The sequence below is a fragment of the Diabrotica virgifera genome, chromosome 2 (assembly GCF_917563875.1).
Source record: "Diabrotica virgifera virgifera chromosome 2, PGI_DIABVI_V3a".
In the NCBI taxonomy this organism is placed as follows: Eukaryota; Metazoa; Arthropoda; class Insecta; order Coleoptera; family Chrysomelidae; genus Diabrotica; species Diabrotica virgifera.
In genome coordinates, this window is record NC_065444.1 from 62,585,066 (window position 1) to 62,610,628 (window position 25,563).

The 25,563-nt window shown below is 31.8% G+C and overlaps 2 protein-coding genes across 2 annotated transcripts in view; both read right to left on the minus strand.

Annotated features, from left to right (window-relative positions):
- LOC114326250 (juvenile hormone acid O-methyltransferase-like) overlaps nucleotides 1-25,066 on the minus strand; it is a 164,392-nt gene extending 139,326 nt beyond the window's left edge. The window contains exon 1 of the mRNA XM_050642604.1: nucleotides 24,651-25,066. Within this exon, the coding sequence (XP_050498561.1) occupies nucleotides 24,651-24,991 (341 nt within the window). The 5' untranslated portion in view covers nucleotides 24,992-25,066. The remainder of the gene's footprint in view (nucleotides 1-24,650) is intronic.
- LOC114326262 (juvenile hormone acid O-methyltransferase-like) overlaps nucleotides 1-25,563 on the minus strand; it is a 95,890-nt gene that overhangs the window by 28,088 nt on the left and 42,239 nt on the right. The window contains exon 4 of the mRNA XM_028274574.2: nucleotides 11,618-11,889. Coding sequence (XP_028130375.1) covers nucleotides 11,618-11,889 — 272 coding nt within the window. The remainder of the gene's footprint in view (nucleotides 1-11,617; nucleotides 11,890-25,563) is intronic.

Consider the following 25,563-nt stretch of genomic DNA (forward strand, 5'->3'; position numbering starts at 1 on the left):
AACTAGCTACTTTTTGGGCTACTGAGCTGATCGAATGTATTCCCATGACGCTTCGGTAACACTTTCCATTTTGGTACTTGATAAAAAATCGTTTTTCTGTGAAATTTTCAGGCCGCAGTGATGCATACATTTTATACAGTTTAATGTAGTTTTGACCAATTATCGTAAAAGATCTAATTTGTCGTGTTTTACTGTCTGGGATTTTGATAATTATTACATTTTCTTTATCCTCAATGTCCACAGTCTTCATTTTTACCATTTCGTCGCATCGACAGGCGCCGGTAACCCCAATTAACAAAACAATCTGAAATATTTTTATAATTTAGTAGAGTATACTACATGCTTTGCAATATAATTTTCTTTACCTTTAATCCTAAATACAACTTATCTGGCGCTTCAAACAAAAATTTATCAAACTCGTGTTTAGTGAAAACTTTAGACTTCTTTGCAGTATATCCTTCGCTTGTCTTTTTCAGAAAGGCACGAACTTTAAAAATTTGCTTATATCCACATTTTTTCTAATAACTAACTCGGATTTTATCATAGAGTATCGTGACCACATTGTAGAAGATTTCCATTTATTTTCATTTTCCATTATATTAAAATATGCCAGTAAAACGTCTTCGGTAACTTGCCGTACTCCTCTTGTATCGCACCACTCTTGGAAGTGCTTGTACGCTAACCGATACTTTATTCCGGACTTGGAGGGCCCCAAACGTGCTACTGCATCATTAGCCGCGGACTCAATTTCGTTTAGGTTTTCCATTTTCGCACTAAATTTGCGCCTGCGGTTGCAACAACAATAAGCTGTCTTTAATAATTGCAAACAACTGTCAAACAACTGTAACCAGGGAGACGCAAATCCCACCGACGACTTAATTATTTTAATTTCTAACATCTAGACGACTTTGATAGTTGTCACAGTTAATTTCGAGTAAAAATAGCGTATGAATTTTACTATTTATGGTTGAAAATTGCTACGTTTGAAGAAAAAATAGTATACTTTATTCGGCAAAGAAGCGACTTTTCTTGACTTGCCCTCTATTACGCGCCTCACTTCGTTCGGCGCGTAATATCGGGCGCGTCAAGAAAAGTCATGCTTCTCCGCCTCATAAAGTAATATACTATTTTATGTTTGTACAGTGGGTGATCAAATTATTAGAAATAGTAAAATTCATTTTTTTACAAAAAGGATATATAGTTGATGGGTATAATATATTAATGCGTTTGTTTCCATTTGATTATTTTGTAACACTTTATGAAAATGCAATAGTCTGGCAATAGTGGCAACACAGCGGGCGTGGCAATGCGTGACTCAGATTCCATTGTTTGTCAGTGCTGCCCAGACTAGCTTGCAACTCGTGTGCATATTATTTTGTATTCTTGGTGTTTAGAATTATAATCAACTTTGAGAGTTTCCATTGCTCTCTAGTGGTATTCTGGCAGTCCTATACTACTTTTTGTAAATTTCGCAAACATTGCATGTTTGTTACACCAGTGGTATCAAAACATCTTGGGAAAATCCAAAAACATCTCACGAAGGAAGACAGCAGAAATAAAAACTTTATTCAAAAATGAATAACCATTTTCAATTTCGTTGCAACACGAAACTACAGCCGCATCACTATTCCAGTTCAATCAGAGAGTGCAGCAAGCACCTCTACCGGTTTCGAAACTTATTAGTAAAGCTCGGATTATAGGCAAAATGCCTTTTTTTGCCTATTTTGCTATTATAATTTGTTTTTGCACTTTTTGCCTTTTTTCGTAAATTCCGCCTATTTGTGCCTTTTTTAAAATTTCATGGTACTACCCATGATATTATTCTATTACTAAACCATTCTATAATTAAATTTTGGGTGAATAATAAAATATCAATGGTTTGTTTATATAACAGATTTCTAGGAAAATGTACCTGATCGAGACTTGAGGGTTAACTATTTGGAAATCCCTAAGCTTTATTAGTTTATTATCAGTTGTACAGTCGGTTACTGTATCAGAGTTTAGTCACAAATTGCTATATCCTAGTTTAGTTTTGTTGCGTATACCGAAAAGCAAAGAACACGTTTTAAAACGTTTTAGACATTTGTGTGAAAAGATGACATCTAAATTAAGGCTATGGATCGCACCTTATTCGGAACTTTCTCTAGAAGGAGATGGAGCATTTTGTAAACCATGCGGCAAATCGGTAAGTTTTATTTTTTCTCTTTTTTTCTCGTCCCACAACATAACTAAATTCTAAAGCGGTTTTAGAATTCTAATTATTATTTTTTAATTCTCAGATTTCAAGTAGAAAAAAGTACTTTATTGACCAGCATTGTGGAACCCCACTTCATAAACGTAATTTGGAAAAATTAAATTCCTTTAAGTTAGCCCAAATATCTCTGCGGGATAGTTTAAGCAGTTCAAAAAAAAGGAGGAAGACGCATTTAAATTTGATTTATGCTAGATGATGATTGCATCCAACATTCCTCTATATAAAGTTAATAACCCTAGTTTTAAATGCTTTTTCGAAAAATATCTTAATAAATCCTTACCGGACGAGAGTACATTGAGAAAACATACTGTGGAAAAATGTTATGTGAAATGTATTTCAAAAATTAAGCGGGAGTTAGAGGGCAATTTTTTGTATATTATCGTGGATGAAACGACAGATGTATGCGGCAGGTATATAGCTAATTTAATGATTGGAATTTTGAACGAAAACTTTGCGAGAAAACCTTATTTAGTTGCCGTTAAAGAATTGGAAAAAACAAACAATTTAACAATAAGTCGATTTATACAAGATAGTTTAACAAACTTCTTTTTACCTACTATACCAGTGAATAAAATAGTTTTAATGCTTTCAGATGCTGCGGCATATATGTTAAAAGCTGCTGTTAATTTAAAGATTTTTTATCCTAATTTAATTCATTGCACTTGTGTAGCACACGGGGTATATAGAATTGCTGAAGAAATAAGAAATCGTTTCCGTTGGTAAATAATTTTATAAATTTTATGAAAAAAGTTTTTGTAAAGGCTCCGTTGAGGGTGCAAATATATAAAGAAAGACTTCCCGGTGTCCCTTTTCCACCTAAACCAGTAATTACAAGGTGGGGAACCTGGCTCGAAGCATTTTTTTTACTTTGAACACTGCAATGAAATAGAATTAGTTATGTCAGAATTTGATGATGATATTTCCGAAGCCATTCGAGAAGCAAAAAAAAATATTAAAAAATCCCAAATTGAAACAGGAACTCGCTTATATTAATGACAATTACAAATTAATAGTTACCACAATTACCTTATTAGAAAAACAAGAGATAAATTTATGTGACTCAGTAAAATTAATAGATAATTTAAAGACGAAAATTAAATCGGCACCTGGAAGGTCAATTAATTTTTAAAAAATGAAATATTTTTTCGACAAGAATGAAGGTTTTTCGTTTTTATCTAATGTTGCTAAAGTTTTGAATGGGACATTTTCCAAGGAATTACAAGTTATGCCAGATTTATTATCCGCTCTGAAATATGCTCCAATTACATCTGTCGATGTCGAACGTTCATTTTCAATGTACAAATTAATTTTAAGTGATCGAAGACATAGTTTTAAGACCGAAAATATTGAAAAACATTTATTTGTTTCTATTAATGATTAAATTTTAAGTGGTTACAATGTTTAATTATTAATTAAAAGTTATTTAGTTACTAGTTTATTTATACTAATGTTATGATTATGATGTGTAAATATACCTGCCTTAAGTTATTATTACGTTAATTCACTTTGTACCATAAATAATAAGTTATATTCCTTTATTGCCTATATTTTGCCTAAATGTTAATATTCCTGCCTTTTTTAATAAAAATCTTTGCCTATATAGGCGCCTTTTTCTTCAATTTTTGTTGCCTATAAATCCGAGCTTTACTTATTAGTCTCTCATCAGGAGGCACATATGCTGCTCTCTCTGACCCAACTAGGGCAAACTCCGAAGTGCAGTCACGATTTCAACGAACGAAATGGCAGGGATGCCCTAGCGGCAACTGCTATCAAAAAACTAAGTTTTCAATTTAATAGCACATAAAACAACATCCAAAAATGTTATTCTACATCCTACCAGACTGAAAACAATGGGAACCTTCTGTAACACTTCCGAGGCTTCTACAGTTTGCAAGACATGACGGATGCTGAGACTAAGGAAGATGAGGGAATTTTACAATTTTTACAAGGGTTTTTTTTTAAACTTTAATATTTATAAAAACACGGTAATTTCTCTGAAACCAATAAATACTATATTTATGAGATTCTAGAATTATAAGTGAGATGATATTCTACATTTTTTAGGGAACATTTCAAATTTATGTGACGTCACCGGTTAGCGTATCGCCGCCATCTAGATTTTTTTTAATTGCAACCTTGGTCAAGTGATATATCATAGAAAAGCATATTTTTTTCCTCTGTTCAGCAATACCAAAAAAGTACCATATTACTTATGAAAAAATCTATTACATTGCAATTTTCATAATCCATTTTTTATTTTTCACTGTTGTTAGTACGCCACTGATAGATAGATAATCTAAACCTAAAACCAGTCACTGAAAAAATGTCAAAAACCATTTTGTATACAATAAAAGGTCCATTTTTAAATTACTCTTACTTCGGTAATACCAAAAAAGTATCATATTACTAATGTACAGTGCGTCCATAAAGTAACGCATAAATTCATTATTTCGTAAACCGGGGACTTTAAGAAAAAATCCCGAAATAGGTCGATTTTTATTTTTAAATTTGATTTTTTGGCATATCTATCATACTAGTGACGTCATCCATCTGAGCGTGATGACGTAATTGATGATTTTTTTAAATGAGAATAGGGGGTCATGTGATAGCTCATTTGAAAGGGAATTCAATTTTCTATTCACTAATATAAACATTAACATAATTATTTACACAGGGCGTTCAAAAAACATTTTAATTAAATTAATTGAGACAAATAGAAGAATGTATATAATTTATTTAATTCAAAATGCATTTTACTGTTTTCAGAAAATAGGAAAAAAATGTTTATATGACAAATAAATATTGCTGTTCGCTTAAATTCAATGTTAAATTGCCACCCACCTACCTCTTGACAGTTTGAACATTTCGTTTAAGCGAAAATCAATATTTATTTTTCAAATAAAACATTTTTCTGTTTTCTGACAGCCGTAAAATGTATTAACAATTAAACAAATTATTATATACATTCATCTTTTGTGTCAATTAATAGGCTATTGATTATATTCAAAATAAGATAGCTAAAAGGAACTACAACGTTAACGGGGTTTTATTATTTCATATGGTCAATGGACATCTATATATGAAAAAACCGCGGAATGCTACCATTTAAAGGGGTGCGTTTTTGAGAAATGGGTGAATTAGTCCCTGGGCACAGGTTACATTAGGGTGAGTTCTATGCACTTTTGGTATAAACATACCTACATAAAAATTGTTCCTGGTTAAATTTCCTATCTAAATATTGCTTTTTAAAGTCAATGATACTTTTTTTTACAAAAATATATTCAAAAGAAAAAGCACAAAAAAACCCAAAAGAAAGAAATTTTGTTTTTTGCCCCATAACTTTTGTCCACGAGGATATAGGTATAGACATTGCTTTACAGAAAAAAAATCTACATATTTCTTCTTTAAAATGTTGTGTAGTAGAGGTAATTAGGATTTATAGTTTTCGAAATATGATTTTTCAAAGTTCGCCACTCACAGCAATTTTGGGCAATTTTCCTTGTAATTTCGCAAATATTGTTCTGTAACTTTTTTCCACGTAACTTTAGGTATATGAAATGGTACACGTAATAGAAATAGAAATCAATTAGCTTTAAAATGGTCTACTGTCTAACGTTGTACGACTTTTTTTTAAAGAGATTATGGTTTTTCAAAGTTTTATACTTTTAACGATTTTTTATAATATAATATAAAAATAAAATTATATTATTATATGATATATTGTATATTATATAATATTATATTATATATAGTATATATAATATAATATTATATTATATAAATGTAATACCTAATATAAAAAAATATTATTTTTTACATTTTTTACGATTATTTTTGAAATTTCTAATTATAACTTTTTTTCTTCTACATTTAGGTATATATTATATTATATAATAAAAAAAGCTTATTTTGTTTACTTTAAAATTCTGTATTACAAAAAATTCGAGGATTATTTTTGAATAAGATATTATTTTTCAAAATGTAATAAGTACACTTGCAACGATTTTTGATTTTAGGATTATTTTTTAAATTTCTCATTATAACTTTTTTTTCTTGTACATGAATATACTATATATTGCTGAATAAAATGGGGTTTACTTTCTGTTCTTTAAAATGGTGTATCATCTATATTTAAATAATGGAAACCGAGTGATTCTTTGATATTTTTTACCTGTATTATTTAAAATTATTTCTTTTACAAAAATTACATAAACATTAGTCTTAGAAAACATCACTTTAGTTAAAATTATTTAAACGTTGACATTTAAAAAATTTCAAAATCAAAGTCCATCTCTTCGTTAGCATTAGCTTCAATATCTTCCTCTGACACCTCAGTTATCTTAGAGTCCCACAATTAGTACCCATGCACATGCACCCTTTGCAGAATATTGAAAAACTAATTCCTATCTTCCTACAACCGCAGTTTTTTGTACATCCTTTGGTACATTTACATGCTATTTTTTCAAGCAAAGCTTGTGGTGCAGGAGCCTTGACAGTAAATATTGGAATTAATCCATATTTTGAAGTTTTCCCGGCCGAGTCAAGTGGATCCAAAGTATTACCTATAAAAAATAAGATTCAATCATAACACACAATCACATAAAAAAGTTATAAGGAGAAATTTAAAAAATAATCCTAAAATCAAAAATCGTTGCAAGTACTTATTACATTTTGAAAAAGCATATCTTATTCAAAAATAATCCTAGAATTTTTTATAATACACCATTTTAAAGTAAACAGAATAAGCTTTCTTTTTTATTATATAATATATACCTAAATGTAGAAGAAAAAAAGTTATAATGGGAAATTTAAAAAATAATCGTAAAAAATATAAAAACTTGTTAAAAGTATAAAATCTTGAAAAAGATAACCTCTTTAAAAGAAGTCGTACAACATTATACAGTAGAACATTTTAAAGGTAATTGATTTCTATTCCTCTTACATGTACCATTGCATATGCCTAAAGTTGAGTAGAAAAAAGTTACAGAAAAATATTTGCGAAATAACAAGGAAAATTGCCCAAAATTGCTGTGAGTGGCGAACTTTGAAAAATCATAATATTGCGAAAACTGTAAATCCTAACGACCTCTACTAAGCATAATTTTAAAGAGAAAATATGTAAGTTTTTTTTCTGTGAAGCAATGTCTATACCTATATCCCCGTGGACAAAAGTTATGGAACAAAAAACAAAATTTCTTTCTTTTGGGTTTCTTTGGACTTTTTCTTTTGAATATATTTTTGTAAAAAAAGTATCTTTGACTTTAAAAAGTTATATTTAGATAGGAAATTTAACCAGGTACAATTTTTATGTAGACGTGTTTGTACCAAAAGTGCATAGAACTCACCCTAATGTAACCTGTGCCCAGGGACTAATTCACCCATTTCTCAAAAACGCACCCCTTTAAATGGTAGCACTCCGCGGTTTTTTCATATATAGAGATTCACTGACCATATGAAGTAATAAAACCCCGTTAACGTTGTAGTTCCTTTCTATAGTACATAATCAATAGCCTGTAAGTTAATTAAAAAAATATTTTTTTGACACTCTGTATAAATAATTATGTTAATGTTTATATTATTGAATAGAGAATTAAATACCCTTTTAAATAAGCTATCACATGACCCCTCTTCTCATTTAAAAAAATCACCGATCACGCCCAGGGGGATGACCTCACTAGTATGATATATATGCCAAAAAAGCTTAATTTAAAAATAAAAATCGACCTGTTTTGGGATTTTTCCCTAAAGTCACCGGTTTACGAAATAATGAACTTATGCGTTACTTTATGGACGCACTGTATAATAAGTACACCATATTATCAGTAGTAATTGCACAAGAGCTCTACAATTTTATATTAATTTTAGAGATCGAGTGCAATTTGTTGCGATTATTTCATGAATAAAACTGTTCAAAACCAAAATTTTATTGTAATTTATTTATGTAAGTACAAATTAGTACAATTAAACACACACTTGTTATAAATATGTATTTGACGGTTGAAAGTCATCACTTTTATAACTTTTAAAACATTTGTCATTAATGTCACTGAATGTATTTTTTCGTAGCAACGAAGGGCGTCTGACGTAATATGCTTGACGACGGGCAATTATCAAAAAAGTTATCAGTTTAATTTAGATTTCTGTAGCTGTCTATTGGTCAGAATCTCCTATGAATGAAATAATCAGTAGTAATTGCACAAGAGCTCTAAAATTATTGAATTTTTCCCGAGTGTCACTTTGACAGTTTTAATTTCACGAGCCGAAGGCGAGTGAAATTATTTCAAAGTGTCACGAGGGCAAAAATTCTATATTCATTTTAGAGATCGAGTGCAATTGGTTGCGATTATTTCATGAATAAAACTGTTCAAAACCAAAATTTTATTGTAATTTATTTATGTAAGTGTACAAATTAGTACAATTAAACACACCGTTGTTATAAATATTTCACGGTTGAAAGTTACCACTTTTATAATTTTTAAAACATTATTGTCATTAATGTCACTGAATGTATTTTTTCGTAGCACCGAAGGGCATCTGACGTAATATACTTGACGACGGGAAATTATCAAAAATTATCGATTTAGTTTAGATTTCTGTAGCTTTCTATTGGTCAGAATCTCATATGAATGAAATAATCGTCATAATTTTGGAATTATTCTTAAATTACTTTTATAAAACTGCAGATATGGTCCAAGAGCTGTGAGACATTTTTGAGTAGGTATTTTAGGCAACCTGAAAATTTTTCAGGTGACTCTTCCATGATAGCCTAATACAAAAATGCCGGTCTGGCTGGAGGGTAGCGGTTATTTTCCCCAAAAATCCTCTCCAAAGTTAAAAAAAAAGGGTAAAAATTGTTATTACAAAAAATATCAGTGACGTGACTTTAAAGTAAATTTAAATATTCAAATATAAAGAAAATAAACAAGCCAGGCGATTTGAGGGCGATTTTAACTCTGCAAGATACTTGCATGGGCGTCCCAGGATTATTTTCAGGGGATGCATCTGAACTTCAGAAGATTTCATCTGAATCTGTACATACTATTAACGAGTATAAAATATACAACTATACATACATAGCTATGTATATTTCTTCCGGACAGGGAGGTGCAATTGTTATTTTGACAGGGTATTTTTTAATATTAAAAATAAGTATTCTAAAAAGACAGGTTTTTTTGGTGAAATTTTCCAACTGCCATGTCATCAAACAAATTACTCGTGCATATAAATGAAAAGCGCTATAGGTAAGCAGCACTGTGAGAAATGGCGTATACCGATAGTTGTTTGCGTCCTCTGTTCTAGCGGAGCGAGTTGTTTGCTCGAGAAAAATCACGTGACCTGGCGATACCCATGTTGTTGTGCATCGAAACGTTGGAGTGATTATTATATATTATAGTTTTTTAAGTAACTTTTTCTTAATTAAAGGAAAATAATACGTACTATACAATAGATTTTGCAAATATGATAGAAAAAGACAAATTTATTATTATAAATATATAGGTAGAAAAGTATAAAACTATAAGCTAAATAAATTCGGTGTCCGAATCTTGTACTTCTTCTTCAAAACTCCTCATCTGAGCTTAAATATTCATTCTCTTCTTCTTCCTCAGACTCGTCAGTCGAAGCCTGCACAATCACGGGCGCATCTGAAGAAAGACTTGCCATTGCTGAAATGTGGTATTATCGAATAATGTAAAAAATATCATGGACACAACACGTAGCAAACACGAAAACATTAAGAAAGATGAAAAAGGAAAAAGAAATACTCAACACTATGAAGGAAAAAAATGAGCTACTTTGGTCATATACTAAGAAATAAAAAACCTGATGTGATTGGTTATATAAGAAAAAGTATTAAGTATTGGTTATATAAGTAAGAATACGTAGCAACTCAATGAATTAATCACTAATTAATTTTTAATTAACTCTAAATACATATTACAACTATTTACAGATCAGGTAGAAGAGGAATCTGAGTCTCGAAGGGAGTCTGACGAAGAAAAAGAGAATGAATATTTAAGCTCAGATGAGGAGTTTGAAGAAGAAGTACAAGATTCGGACACAGAATTAATTTAGTTTATAGTTTTATACTTTTCTACCTATATATTTATAATAATAAATTTGTCTTCTTCTATCATATTTGCAAAATCTATTGTATAGTCCGTATTATTTTCCTTTAATTAAAAAAAAGTTACTTACAACAACATGGGTATCGCCAAGTCACGTGATTTTTCTCGAGTGAACGGACTCGCTCAGTTACAACAGAGGACGCAAACAGCAATAGGTATACGCTCTTTCTCACACTGGTGCTTACCTATAGCGCTTTTCATTTATTATGCACGCGTAATTTGATTGATCACATGTCAGTTGGAAAATTTCACCAAAAAAAAACCTGTCTTTTTAGATTATTTATTTTTAATATTAAAAAATACCCTGTCAAAATAACAATTGCACCTCCCTGTCTGGAAGAGATGTACATAGCTATGCATGTATAGTTGTATATTTTATACTTGTTAATAGTATATACAGATTCAGATGAAATCTTCTGAAGTTCAGATGCATCCCCTGAAAATAATGCTGGGACGCCCATGCAAGTATCTTGCAGAGTTAAAATCGCCCTCAAATCGCCTGGCCTGTTTATTTTTTTATATTTGAATATTTAAATTTACTTTAAAGTCACGTCAATGATATTTTTTGTAATAACAATTTTTACCCTTTTTTTAACTTTGGGGGGGATTTTTGGGGAAAATAACCGCTACCCTCCAGCCAGACCGGCATTTTTGTATTAGGCTATCATGGAAAAGTCACCTGAACAATTTTCAGGTTGCCTAAAATACCTACTCAAAAATGTCTCACAGCTCTTATACTAATATCAAATACAAGTAAGACTAATTTAAACCTTGACATTTTATTATATAAAACATCACATTTGACATTTTTTGTTTTGACATTTTTTCAGGGAGTACTACCTGTTTTAGTTTTAGATTATCTATCTATCAGGGCGTACCAAGAATATTGAAAAATAAAAATGGATTAATAAAATGAAAAGAGGAAAAATAAGCTTTTCTATCATATTATCACTCGACCTAGGTTGCCATTTAAAAAAATCAACATGGTGGCGATATGCTAAACGGTGACGTCACATAAATTTGAAATGTTCTCTAGAAAATGCAGAATATCATCTCATTTATCATCCTAGAATCGGTTTCAGAGAAATTACCCTGTTTACATACTTTTTTGCTACCTGTATAATAGTGTTTCTATTTTTTTAAGCCCATGTTCGTACTCTTAAATAATCCACAATTTCGACTATGGGATCCACAATCATAGACAACACAGTGATTAATATATTGAATATATACTTACCTCGTCTTTCTTCCACACTTTCATGCCAAATCGCATAGTCCTTTTCGACATCAAATGTATAAGATTTGAATCCTGCAGCGTCGATATCTTTTTTATACGATTCTTCCACATTTTCGCTGTAGTAGTGCGCAGACAGCATGTGTCCATACCTTGACCATTTTGGATACTGGAGCAGATTGTGGAAAGCATGATCTGCCGGCGCGCGTTCGAAAAATGATAAAAATGCTTGACCGCCTGGCTTTAGCATGTTGTTTATGTTGATGAAAGCTTGTCTAAAATAAAAATCTGTTAGAGTGCGTTTGGAGAACTATGTATTGATGTGATCTTGATTATTGATATGAGATAATATTTTTATATGTCATTTAATTTAATCAATACATTAATAATAATCTAATTAATTTACCAGATCACATATCAATATGTTTTCAATCTCAGGGCTTTTTATAAAATTAATTACTTACATACGTGGCTTCTAAGTATTTCTCAATGGTTCCTAATCGGGATAGGAAAGAAAAGAGTAAAATAATAACACATATGGGTTACAATTGTAATCAAAATATTGTTTATTTTATTTAAATGGCAATCACTGCTTAATATTTGCTATATCTTATTATTCTTAAACATAACATTTACACATGGGAATCTTATTTCCTTTTGGTTTCCAATTGAAAGTTTTTATTAACATTTAACTATTATGATTTATTAGCAACAATTCTATTTAAGTTTGATGAAGCTTTTCTGATATTATTGATTATGTTTCTTAAATTTTAAATGTGGTATTTAATACGAAAAACCCATACATTCATGTCCAAACAAATGAGACTGACCTTTTTCTGGTGAACTGAGAATGTCTTCACACAAGACCCGTTTCCTGCTGTCCTTGGCTGCAATCAAAACCTCGTCCTGGCTTCCAGTAATGTTCTCCTCTGAAACTAGCTCGTATAGCTCTCGTTTCCTGCTTCTGTCGTGATGCTGTGTTCTACCTTTTTTGAAACTGCAATCAGCTACCGGGAACTCTTGGCTCAAGGAGGTTCTTTTACTCTCAACCTGGCCTACCTCTCGTTCCACGATAGATACTCCACACTCACGGAACTACACCGGCTTTCTCACTCTCCGTACACTACCGTCTACTACTGGACTTCACTTCTCGACAGCTCAAAACATTCTGATCTCTATTTGTCATTCATTCCCCTACTTTCTAAATATCCCTTCCAGATTCACACATCACACTTCCACCACCAACTCTCATTCGCAGTATTCCTCAAAACCAATTTTTAATCTTTCTAAATATGCCTAATGGATTTCAAAAGAAAAATAGTTAATTCCCATTCTAAAATTACTTTCTACTAATTACAAAATTTAATGATCTATTATCTACTTCAAATGAGTCTCATTTAGCATAAGCTAATGATCGAACCTTCCGCAAACTACGATAATGACCTATTATCGATTTCACTTGAGTTTTATTTAGCATAGGCTAATGATCGAACCTTCCGCGAACAACGATAATGGTACGCCATTCACTTTGTTTATTCTAAGCGCATTTTCCCGAGTTTCGTTTAATCACTTCTTAAAATTAAATATAACAATTTGTTGTATACAGGTTGTTCTAAATTTATATGCCCGTGGTTGAGAAAATTGAAAATATTTTATATTAAATTGAATTCTGCTTATAATTATCAAAATTTAATTTTCAGATCAAATAGAAATATAACAAATCCCCGCCTTGTATTCGATAAAATTTATCTGCATTTTTAAATAAATTTTCTCGAGGCAAAACCAACTCCCTGTATATTTCCTTACTTTAATCTACGTCTTATACCCCTTCTTCTTGTATTACTCTAATTAGTCCCACCTGTAGAGTAATTGTTTCCTTATTTTCAGTGTCCTCATCCTGTGTTAGAGTGTCGGCTATTATGTTGTCTTTCCCTTTTTCCCATATCAATCTTCTGTCTTTTTCCTCAGATTTTTCACATGCTTTTACCGTGTATTCTGCATCCTCGTTTTCATATGCCTCCTCTTCAAATGCCACTGTTTCGATCATATCTTTTTCGCTTTCATTTGTTAGCTTTATTTCTTCTTCTCCTGAGCTCATCTCTTCTTTTGAGGAATCCCAGTTTTCTTTTGCTTTTGATACTCTCAAATTTTCTTCTTCTGGGCTCAACTCTTCTTTTGAGGAGCCACAGGTTTCATTTTCTTTTGTCTTTTTCTGACTTTTTCTCCCTTTTCTTCTTTGTCCTTGTTTCGCTGCCAAATTCATTTCCACTGTTTGTTCTTTACCTGATTCGTCCGTATTTTGTTTCTCATGTTCCTTGTCCTGTTCTTTTTCTTCTTCTTCTGTTAGTTTCATCGTATTATTTTTAAAATCTATCACTACATGTTTTTCTGCCAATTCGTCAACTCCTACTATCATGTCATGTGACATGTTTGGCATTATTACACATTGTCGTGCATACATATTCTTACCCAGTCGTACCATTACTCGTATGCCTTCATTTATAGTTGCCAATGTCCGTTTGTTTACGCCCACTAAATTTACCCTAGGTATTTTGTAAATTAAATTTGTTAAGTTAACTTCTTCTATTAGTTTTCTGTTGACCAATGTTATTTCAGATCCAGTGTCTATCATAATTTTAATTGGTTTCTCGTTGATAAATCCATCCACAAATTTTAAATTAACTCCATTTTTCTTTTCGTTGTTTCCTGCCAATTTAATAAACTCCTTGGGGTGACAAAAGATTCCTGTTTGATTTTTGGTTTTTAGTGAGCGCCGTCGTGAAAAGACGCCGGTTGCTCATCGTTGTTTATATTTTCGTCATAATGTCTCTCTCCGTCATATTCATCTGTCTGGGTATTATTTACTTCTCTTCTATTTTCTCTTGTTCTGTCGGATCTGTTTCGGTTTTCTCGATATCCCTGTTCATTTTGTCTACCATTATTTCTGTTTTCTTGATTTGAGCGTGTGGTGTTTCTATTCTGGTATTCTCGATTTCTGTCCTTATTCCATTGCCTATTTCTTTGTTCATAATTTCCTCTTCCGTTGTCTCTATTTTCGTTTTCCCTTCTGGGATTAAAATCTCGTCTTGTATAGTCCCTCCTATTTTGATTTCTATCTCTGTAATCTTGTGTTTCTCGGGGCCTGTAATCTTCTCGCGACCTTCTTGATTTTCTTTCTCTTAGACGTGATTCTCTTATTTGTAGGAATTGGCATAAACTATCTATGTCTTTGTAATTTTGCAATGTGATATGGTCTTCCAGCGTTTCCTCGAAATGTCTTGCAATCAGTTCGACTAATTGTTCCGATGAGTAATTATATTGTAAATGTTTTGCATTATTGTAAATTTGCAAAGCATATGTCCTTTCTGATACACCCATCCTATCATTGTATTTCCCATTTTGCAATTCCTTGTTAATTTCCAATTGTTGGACCTTTCCCCAGAAATAATTCAAAAATTTTTGTTCAAATTGTTGCCAATTGCCGAATTCTTCTTCTTTACTATCGAACCATAGGCTTGCTTCATATTTGAGATGGTTTCTGATAGTTTCTTTTGCTGTTTCGAAATTTCCGATGTGTTGTATTTTCTTTTTCAGGCTATTTATGAACGGCACTGGGTGTAATCTTCTTACATCCCCGCCAAACCTTATCTTCACGTCATCTGTGCTATGTATAACCATTTCTCTTCTTTCTCCTATATTTTGTTGCGTCCGGTTTTCGGTGACTTGTTTTTCTATTTCTGTGATTCTTTTTTCTACTTCTTCTCTGTCTACTTGAATAGCATTTTCCAACTTATTTTCCAAATTTTCTATTTCCTTTTTCTGGCAATTCGTTATTTCCTTTATTTTGCTTTTGATTTCTTTAATCTCTGTCTCTTGTTGTCCCATATCGTTCTTGATCATTGTCAAACATCCTTTTACTTCCTTTTCATACTTTCCTATGCGTTCCTCCATTTTCTTGTTGTTCTCTTCTATTGCTTGTTTCATTTTTTGTTGTGTTTCATCCATTTTTTGATCCAATTTTTGTTGTGTTTCATCCATTTTTTGATCCACTTTTTGTTGTGTTTCATCCATTTTTTGTTGTGTTTCATCCATTTTTTGATTCAATTTTTGTTGTGTTTCATCCATTTTCTGTTCCATTCTTTGTGACTGGAGTTGCATCATTTGTAATAATTTATCTATACCTGATAATTCTTGCTGTTCTGATGCCATGATTGTCGTGTCTAAAATATCCTCTTGGTCTGAATTATTCTCTTGATTTGAATGTTCTTTTTGTTTTTTGTTGTCTTTGCTTTGGCTTCTTGTCACAGACATTTGTTTTCAAGAAGTACTGTCCCCGCCAAATATGAAATTTTACTAGTATGTTACCAAGACGACTTTTTCTCACCCAAATATTATAAATTGTCAATAAATATATCAAATGTAAATATCGTAAAAATAAGATATTAAATCAGTTATGTAAAATTTGTACCTAAAGAGATCTAAAATTTTATGTTAACAAATGTAAGTATCTCACTTTTTACCACAGACATATAAATTTTCAAATACCGGCTTTACTCTTTCTATCCTTCAAATTTACCACTAGAAATACTTTTCCATGCTTTTCACGTTGGACGACAGTTGTTGTGATCTTGATTATTGATATGAGATAATATTTTTATATGTCATTTAATTTAATCAATACATTAATAATAATCTAATTAATTTACCAGATCACATATCAATATGTTTTCAATCTCAGGGCTTTTTATAAAATTAATTACTTACATACGTGGCTTCTAAGTATTTCTCAATGGTTCCTAATCGGGATAGGAAAGAAAAGAGTAAAATAATAACACATATGGGTTACAATTGTAATCAAAATATTGTTTATTTTATTTAAATGGCAATCACTGCTTAATATTTGCTATATCTTATTATTCTTAAACATAACATTTACACATGGGAATCTTATTTCCTTTTGGTTTCCAATTGAAAGTTTTTATTAACATTTAACTATTATGATTTATTAGCAACAATTCTATTTAAGTTTGATGAAGCTTTTCTGATATTATTGATTATGTTTCTTAAATTTTAAATGTGGTATTTAATACGAAAAACCCATACATTCATGTCCAAACAAATGAGACTGACCTTTTTCTGGTGAACTGAGAATGTCTTCACACAAGACCCGTTTCCTGCTGTCCTTGGCTGCAATCAAAACCTCGTCCTGGCTTCCAGTAATGTTCTCCTCTGAAACTAGCTCGTATAGCTCTCGTTTCCTGCTTCTGTCGTGATGCTGTGTTCTACCTTTTTTGAAACTGCAATCAGCTACCGGGAACTCTTGGCTCAAGGAGGTTCTTTTACTCTCAACCTGGCCTACCTCTCGTTCCACGATAGATACTCCACACTCACGGAACTACACCGGCTTTCTCACTCTCCGTTCACTACCGTCTACTACTGGACTTCACTTCTCGACAGCTCAAAACATTCTGATCTCTATTTGTCATTCATTCCCCTACTTTCTAAATATCCCTTCCAGATTCACACATCACACTTCCACCACCAACTCTCATTCGCAGTATTCCTCAAAACCAATTTTTAATCTTTCTAAATATGCTTAATGGATTTCAAAAGAAAAATAGTTAATTCCCATTCTAAAATTACTTTCTACTAATTACAAAATTTAATGATCTATTATCTACTTCAAATGAGTCTCATTTAGCATAAGCTAATGATCGAACCTTCCGCGAACTACGATAATGACCTATTATCGATTTCACTTGAGTTTTATTTAGCATAGGCTAATGATCGAACCTTCCGCGAACAACGATAATGGTACGCCATTCACTTTGTTTATTCTAAGCGCATTTTCCCGAGTTTCGTTTAATCACTTCTTAAAATTAAATATAACAATTTGTTGTATACAGGTTGTTCTAAATTTATATGCCCGTGGTTGAGAAAATTGAAAATATTTTATATTAAATTGAATTCTGCTTATAATTATCAAAATTTAATTTTCAGATCAAATAGAAATATAACAGTATGTTAAAGTGACAATGCTCAAAACTTCATGAAGATTTTGTGATTAATAGAGAACAAGATGTAGTATAATATGAACACTCTGTATAAATCATATTTTAAATAAGAATGTTATTAACCTTTAGGGTATTGAACATATATAAAAATAATATCCGTTTATAATTTTGTATCACATGTTTAATATGCGTGAACTTGAACCATATTTGTTATTATTTTGATTGATATAAAATACGCTGAGGACTCAGTATTGGGATATAGAGATAGATAGTAGTGTTGGCCGATGTGTTATGTCTGTTACTGTCTGTTACTCCACTAAATAAAAGTATAATGTTAGCAGATTATTTCGTATTTATTCTATTTAATTAATTTGGAACAAAAGACATTAACAACACACACATATTTATGACAAAGACTGTTAAAAATGTTTGAGTCATATAAATCACCAGTTTTGGGTAAGATGTGTCCACTAGAAGGGAAACTATTTTCTGTACAAAAAATTACATAACTAGGTTAGGGATGGGATCCATACCAAAAATATTGATGCTTTTGGCATCATCAGCTTGTGCCAGCTGGCACACACCTGCCAAAACCGGATAGAAATAGCAAGTCCCTGAGGCCGATAAGTTTGATGTCATTCGTAATGAAGATCCTAGAAAAACTGCTCGACATGCACATTAGGGTTGGTATATTGGTTGAAAGTCACAGTATGCGTATAGACCAACCAGGATTCCCTAAGAAAAGGGCACTACATTGTTTCGTACAGAGTGCGGAGTACGTACTGGAAATCCAAAAAGGATTGCTGGGTGCATTTCTCAAGATAGAGGAAACATTCGATAATACCTCTTAGGAAGCAATCAGAAGGGCGAATTTTCTAAAAGCAATAGACGAAACAAGATAAAGACGGATCAAGATAAAGAACCATATGGAATAATATAAGACTCTAGACTTATTTAGATATCTGTAAATAAAACGAATACCTATGAGAGCGGCAACTATGTTAACATATAGCTCATAGGTGTAGTTCATGAAAAAACGTGACGTTTAAAACCAGACGTCTTCTATTCGGATTTATTACACGGCGATAAATCCAAAAAGTTTGTATGCATTTGAGGTATGGTCGCCAAAGGTACAGCGAAGTGTCGTCCTCAAAATAAACAAGGCACAAATATTTACTTGCCTTATAATGGTAGGGCTCTAATGAGACACCAACAGCAGCTGTAGATCCAGCCGTACTGGATATCCCTACTGTGCACATTGCTATAAGGGGAAGGCGAGAATTGTATCTACCAGACTGAAATAAAACCTGAGAAAACGTAATGTTTAGGACATAGTATCATTATAAATGAAATTAACGATACCAAATGGATGATGAATTATGACCATATGCTACCTAGATACAGGCCTAAAGTACCATATAAAATAGACATTTGCCAGGGGGTGAAAGGGATTAACCGTAGTTTGTCCTACACACAATACAAACTGAAGGGTCTGGTGTTGTAGTGGCAATATAGGAGAATATACATTTGTATTTGGGGCAGAGATGAGAACATAAGAGCTTTTGAACTAAAACATCTCAAAATATGCACAGTTGGAAAGCCGAGAAGAACTAGACAGACTGACGGAATAGAAATACTGTGAAAAAACAAGCAGAAATTGGCTCAGTCATAACAGGCATCCTTGCTGAACATGCGGTAATTAAAATACACCTGAAAATAATGGGATTATTTCATGGAGATTTAGTTATTAAACACTCTGTAGCAAAGAAGCTGAAACTTTCAACCACACTTTGCATGATTGCGAGGCAATAAATTGCAGACAGCAAACCCTTTTTGGAGTTTCCCAAGTGACTCCAAAAACATGTTACCTTTCCACTAGATCTGTACAAGCTCGTATAGGTTTCCAGAATTCTGGAATGGGTATTTTACTTTGACTAAGACTTAGAAAGTTGAGAAAATTGAGTATTTCGAAATCTGGATTTATCGTCGAATCCTGAAGATATCTTATACCGATCACGTTACTAACCAGGGTGTTTTGTTGAGAATGCAAAAAATAAGAGCTGTTAACCACAATAAACACAGCCAAAATGGAATACCTCGCTCACATCGTGAGGAACAGCGAGACATATGGACTGCTGCAACTAATCTTGCAGGGAAAAGTAGAAGAAAAACGATGACCAGGAAGGCGAAGGATTTCCTGACTGAAAAATGTACGTACGTGGTTCAACACAGCAATCACAAATCTTTTCAGGACGATAGTGTGCAAAGTAGAGATGGTCATGATGGTTGTCAACATTCTGAACAAATAGGCACTACAGGAAGAAGAAGAAGAAGAAGACTTAGAAATGGAATATAAAGTTACATCTGTTATGTAGCAAACAATACTGTAGGGAATAACATCGTATATAACGTTATCTAAAGCAAATTACACAAAGTTGAGGTGAGCTCAATCAGTATGCTCTACTTCGACATAATAATATACAAGTTACGGAATATAACACACAGTAAATTGCTTCGTGAAAAATTTTTTTAAGAGGATGGGTACGTATTTTCGGCTGCAATGCTATTCAAATGGGGATTCATTTTTTTTTCGAATCCTGAGAAAACTAATAAGTATTTTTGAAAAATTTAAACGCAGAATGAAATATTACGTTATTGCCGAGGGCCGAAAGTCCCTGAAAACTTCTATAATGTTTATTTCAATAAGTTACAGGGGTGAAAAACTAAGAGAAAATGTAGTGATTTTTAATTCCAAACATCTCATGCAAAAGAAACTTTTTATTTATTCTAAGGGACTTTCGGCCCTCAATAATAATTTAGTCTTTCATTCTGCGTTTAAATTTTTTAAAAACATTTATTAGTTTCTTCAGGATTCGAAAAAAATGGACACCATGTCCGTGGTGATATTTTCCAAATCGAACATTCGCTATCTTTGTCATACATCGCACTGAGTCAAATAGAATATGATGACAGTGACAGTTTTAAATATTTGACATGGCACCGGGAATATTTTGAGTTGTTGGTTAAATAATATTGATAATGTATTTGATAAATAATTGATTTAAGGTACTAGTACACGTTAGAAGACCAAAAATAATAATTTTTTTCAAGAATTTTTTTAGAATCTTTATTAAAAATGAACATAAAACTTTTTACATATTAATATCTAACTCTTAGAGAGTATGGGCCATTCCACGAACATACGCCTGTTTTGGATTACTTCGACAACGAATATTTTACTGTGCAACATAAGAAGTACGAAAGTAAATGGCGCTAATAATTATTCCAATAAACAACAATGTAATTTGCAATTTACTTTCGTTCTTCTTATTTTGCACAGTAAAATATTGGTTGTCGAAGTAATCCAAAACAGGCGTATGTTCGTGGAATAGGGTATACAAAAAATATATCTTTTTTCATTTATGCACGTACACTAATATTGTAGAGGGCGCAAAAGTCGAGGCCTCGAAAAATGATGGCGGACAGTTAATCTCAGGATTGGGATCTCTGAAATAAAAAAATCGTACTGCATTTGAAAAAGGAAGGTTTCTTACGTGACAGTTTACCACAATTTGACCAAATAATAAAAAATAAATATTTTTTAGCCATGAAAAACTGAAGAAAAACAGGCCATTTTTTCACACAAATTTTTCAAATTTCCGTAAAATCGTTTTTTTGCGGAATTTTTCACTATCGGTGATAAATTGTCACGTAAGAAACCTTCCTTTTTCAAATGCCGTACGAGTTTTTTGTTTCAGAGATCCCAATCCTGAGATTAACTGTCCTCCATCGGAACAACTTTTTTTCGAGGCCACGACTTTGGCGCCCTCTATAATATTAGTGTACGTGCATAAATGAAGAAAGATATATTTTTTGTATTCTCTAAGAGTTAGATATTAATATGTAAAAAGCTTTATGTTCACTTTTATTAAAGTTCCTGAGAAAAAAAATCTTGAAAAAATGCTTATTTTTGGTCTTCTAAAGTGTACTAGTACCTTAAGACGTAAACTTAACAAAAAGTAATTTATTGTTTGTTATTTATAGAAGATCCAAGCAGCGAATACATCAGGATTATATTCTGTGGTCCAAGTATTTTGTTGTTAAAGATGTTCAAAATAATTGTAAGCGTTCCATAGTAACAATATACATATTATTAAAAAATCACTTTAACACTTTTCCTCTTTTCTCGATTGAGTATTAGTTTTTGTTGTACATATAAATTATAACAATCACTGGATACATAGTTAGTGAAAAAATTATCAGTAGTAATTGCACAAGAGCTCTAAATTATTGAATTTTTCCCGAGTGACACTTTGACAGTTTTAATTTCACGATCCGAAGGCGAGTGAAATTATGTCAAAGTGTCACGAGGGCAAAAATTGTATATTAATTTTAGAGATCGAGTGCAATTTATTGCGATTATTTCATGAATAAAACTGTTCAAAACCAAAGTTGTATTGTAATTTATTTATGTAAGTACAAATTAGTACAATTAAACACACAGTTATAAATATTTGACGGTTGAAAGTCATCACTCTTATAATTTTTAATATATTAATTGTCATTAATGTCACTGAATGTATTTTTTCGTAGCAACGAAGGGCATCTGACGTAATAAACTTGACGACGGGAAATTATCAAAAATTATCGGCTATAATATCACAAGAGAGTGAGAATAAATTGAAAATAATGCGACAGTTTTTCGAAAATTTGTTGTCTGGCAATAGACACGAGAGCCCGCAGGGCTCGAGTGGCTATTGCCCAATGACAACAAATTTGAGTAAAAATGAAGCATTATTTTCTTATTTATTCTTACTGTCGTGTGATATTCGTAAGATTATTTTTTAATACGTATATTATGGATATTTTCTTAAATGTGACAGTTGTCAAAACTAGGAAACTGGTTGCCATTACACAGAAACAATCTACTTAAAAAAATTATATCGGTAATTTTCTACAGTAGATAATTCTCAGTATAATTTTAATCTGATTGGACAGAATTAAACACGTGATCAAATATCTTACTATATGATTGGAAGTTAAAATCATTAAGAAATAATCAGTTTAATTTTTATTTCTGTAGCTTTCTATTGGTCAGAATCTCCCATGAATGAAATAATCAGTAGTAATTGCACAAGAGCTCTAAAATTATCGAATTTTTTCCGAGTGACACTTTGACAGTTTTAATTTCACGGCCCGAAGGGGAGTGAAATTATGATCGAGTGCAATTTGTTGCGATTATTTCATGAATAAAACTGTTCAAAACCAAAATTTTATTGTAATTTATTTATGTAAGTACAAATTAGTACAATTAAACACAGTTTTTATAAATATTTGACGGTTGAAAGTCATCACTTTTATAATTTTTAAAATATTAATTGTCATTAATGTAACTGAATGTATTTTTTCGTAGCAACGAAGGGCATCTGACGTAATATACTTTACGACGGGATATTATCAAAAATTATCGGGTATAATATCACAAGAGAGTGAGAATAAATTGAAAATAATGCGACAGTTTTTCGAAAATTTGTTGTCTGGCAATAGACACGAGAGCCCGCAAGGCTCGAGTGGCTATTGCCCAATGACAACAAATTTGAGTAAAAATGAAGCATTATTTTCTTATGTATTCTTACTGTCGTGCGATATTCGTAAGATTATTTTTTAATATGTATATTATGGATATTTTCTTAAATGTGACAGTTGTCAAAACTAGGAAACTGGTTGCCATTAAACAGAAACTATCTACTTAAAAAAATTCTATCAGTAATTTTCTACAGTAGATAATTCTCAGTCGTAATTGCACAAGAGCTCAAAATTATTGAATTTTTCCCGAGTGACACTTTGACAGTTTTAATTTCACGAGCCGAAGCGAGTGAAATTATGTCAAAGTGTCACGAGGGCAAAAATTCTATATTAATTTTAGAGATCGAGTGCAATTTGTTGCGATTATTTCATGAATAAAAATGTTCAAAACCAAAATTTTACTGTAATTTATTTATATAAGTACAAGTTAGTACAATTAAACAAACAGTTGTTATAAATATTAATTTGACGGGTGAAAATCATCACTTTTATAATTTTTAAAACATTAATTGTCATTAATGTCACTGAATGTGTTTTTTCGTAGCAACGAAGGGTATCTGACATAATATACTTGACGATGGGAAATTATCAAAAATTATCGATTTAATTTAGATTTCTGTAGCTTTCTATTGGTCAGAATCTGCTATGAATGAAATAATTAGTATAATTTTAATCTGATTGGACAGAATTAAAACGTGATCAAATATATTACTATACGATTGGAAGTTAAATCATTAAAACATAATCAGTTTAATTTTTATTTCTGTAGCTTTCTATTGGTCAGAATCTCCTATTTATTAACACATTATATATCCACATTTATTAACTGAATTAATCATTTGCAATTATACAAATAACAGTTATCCAAGAACATTCAAAAGCCATCTCTTTAAAGTTAATGACATTCTAGTAATGTTTACATATCCATACCAGTGTGAATTGTACTACACATAATTTGCCGTGTAAAGACTGGAAAAGTAGGGATAGCCGTAAAATATTTGCGAATTGTGTACCCATGGCCTTAAGAAAAATACTTATATGGCCATTCCACGAACATACGCCTGTTTTGGATTACTTCGACAACGAATATTTTACTGTGCAAAATAAGAGGAACGAAAGTAAATTGCAAATTACATTGTTGTTTATTGGAATAATTATTAGCGCCATTTACTTTCGTACTTCTTATGTTGCACAGTAAAATAGTCGTTGTCGAAGTAATCCGAAACAGGCGTATGTTCGTGGAATGGCCATATAACATAGTTGTACTTAATCTAAGGAAGGGTTTAATTGGTCAATGATTTGAAGACTTGGAAATCAAGGTAGAAGCAAATCTTACAGTACAGATAAAATTACAAATATGTAAATAAATATTGTAAATATGGAGTGAATGCAAATCTTTCTAATTTTAAAAATGCAAGAACTAGGAAATATCTCACCTGGGATTTGGCACCATATGCATAACAAACAAACCAAAAATGTGGTCAAACTTGTTTTTGAATTCGTCTTGAAGCTTAACTGTAGCAATATCATGTTGCATGATTTTACTTCTAGGTATATTTAGATTCTTTGTCATATGCTCTACCATATTAGTTGATATATCAGTTAGAACATACTCTTTGTAATGCTTTGGTAACACTGGTAGCACTGAGCTGACTGAAGTATTTCCATCGGCCGCACCAAATTCGAGAATCGTTTCATTCTTTTTCCATTTTAATAGATGTTTGTATTTCTCCAATTTTTGTTGTGTTAATTTTGAGTTAAATTCGCCTTTATCCATAAATTAGTATTCATTTTGGAAGGTACAACTATATCTAATCAACCGCAGCCTACAAATTGTAAACTGGTGACTTGCCGAGCGACAGCTTATGACAATGTGATATGTGTATACATCTTGATAAACAATATGTATACAGGGTGTTTCATTAATAATTGGAAATATTTTAACTATAGCTTCCTGGGCTCAAAATATTAGGTATTAACCCAAATTACCTAGTCCAAAAATTCTTCCTAAGGGAGCTAGAGTTATTTGAAGATGGCGTCTTGTAATTAGCTTTTAAATGCCTCCAGAATGCTTCTATTTAGGAAAACGAAAACTGGTACGCGTATATCTTGGCTTCTGGTTCAACTTCTTCTTCTTCTTCAAGTGCCATCTTCGTTCCGAAGGTTGGCGATCATAGGGCTATACGTATTTTCGAAACTGCTGACCGAAACCATTCGTTGTTGCTACAGCTATACCATTCACGTACTATGGACCTTCTTCCTGCTATCTTGCTCTGCATAATTATTCGAAGAAGTTGATATCTTTCGACTCTTGTAATGTGTCCCAAGTATTGCAGTTTTCGTTTTTTG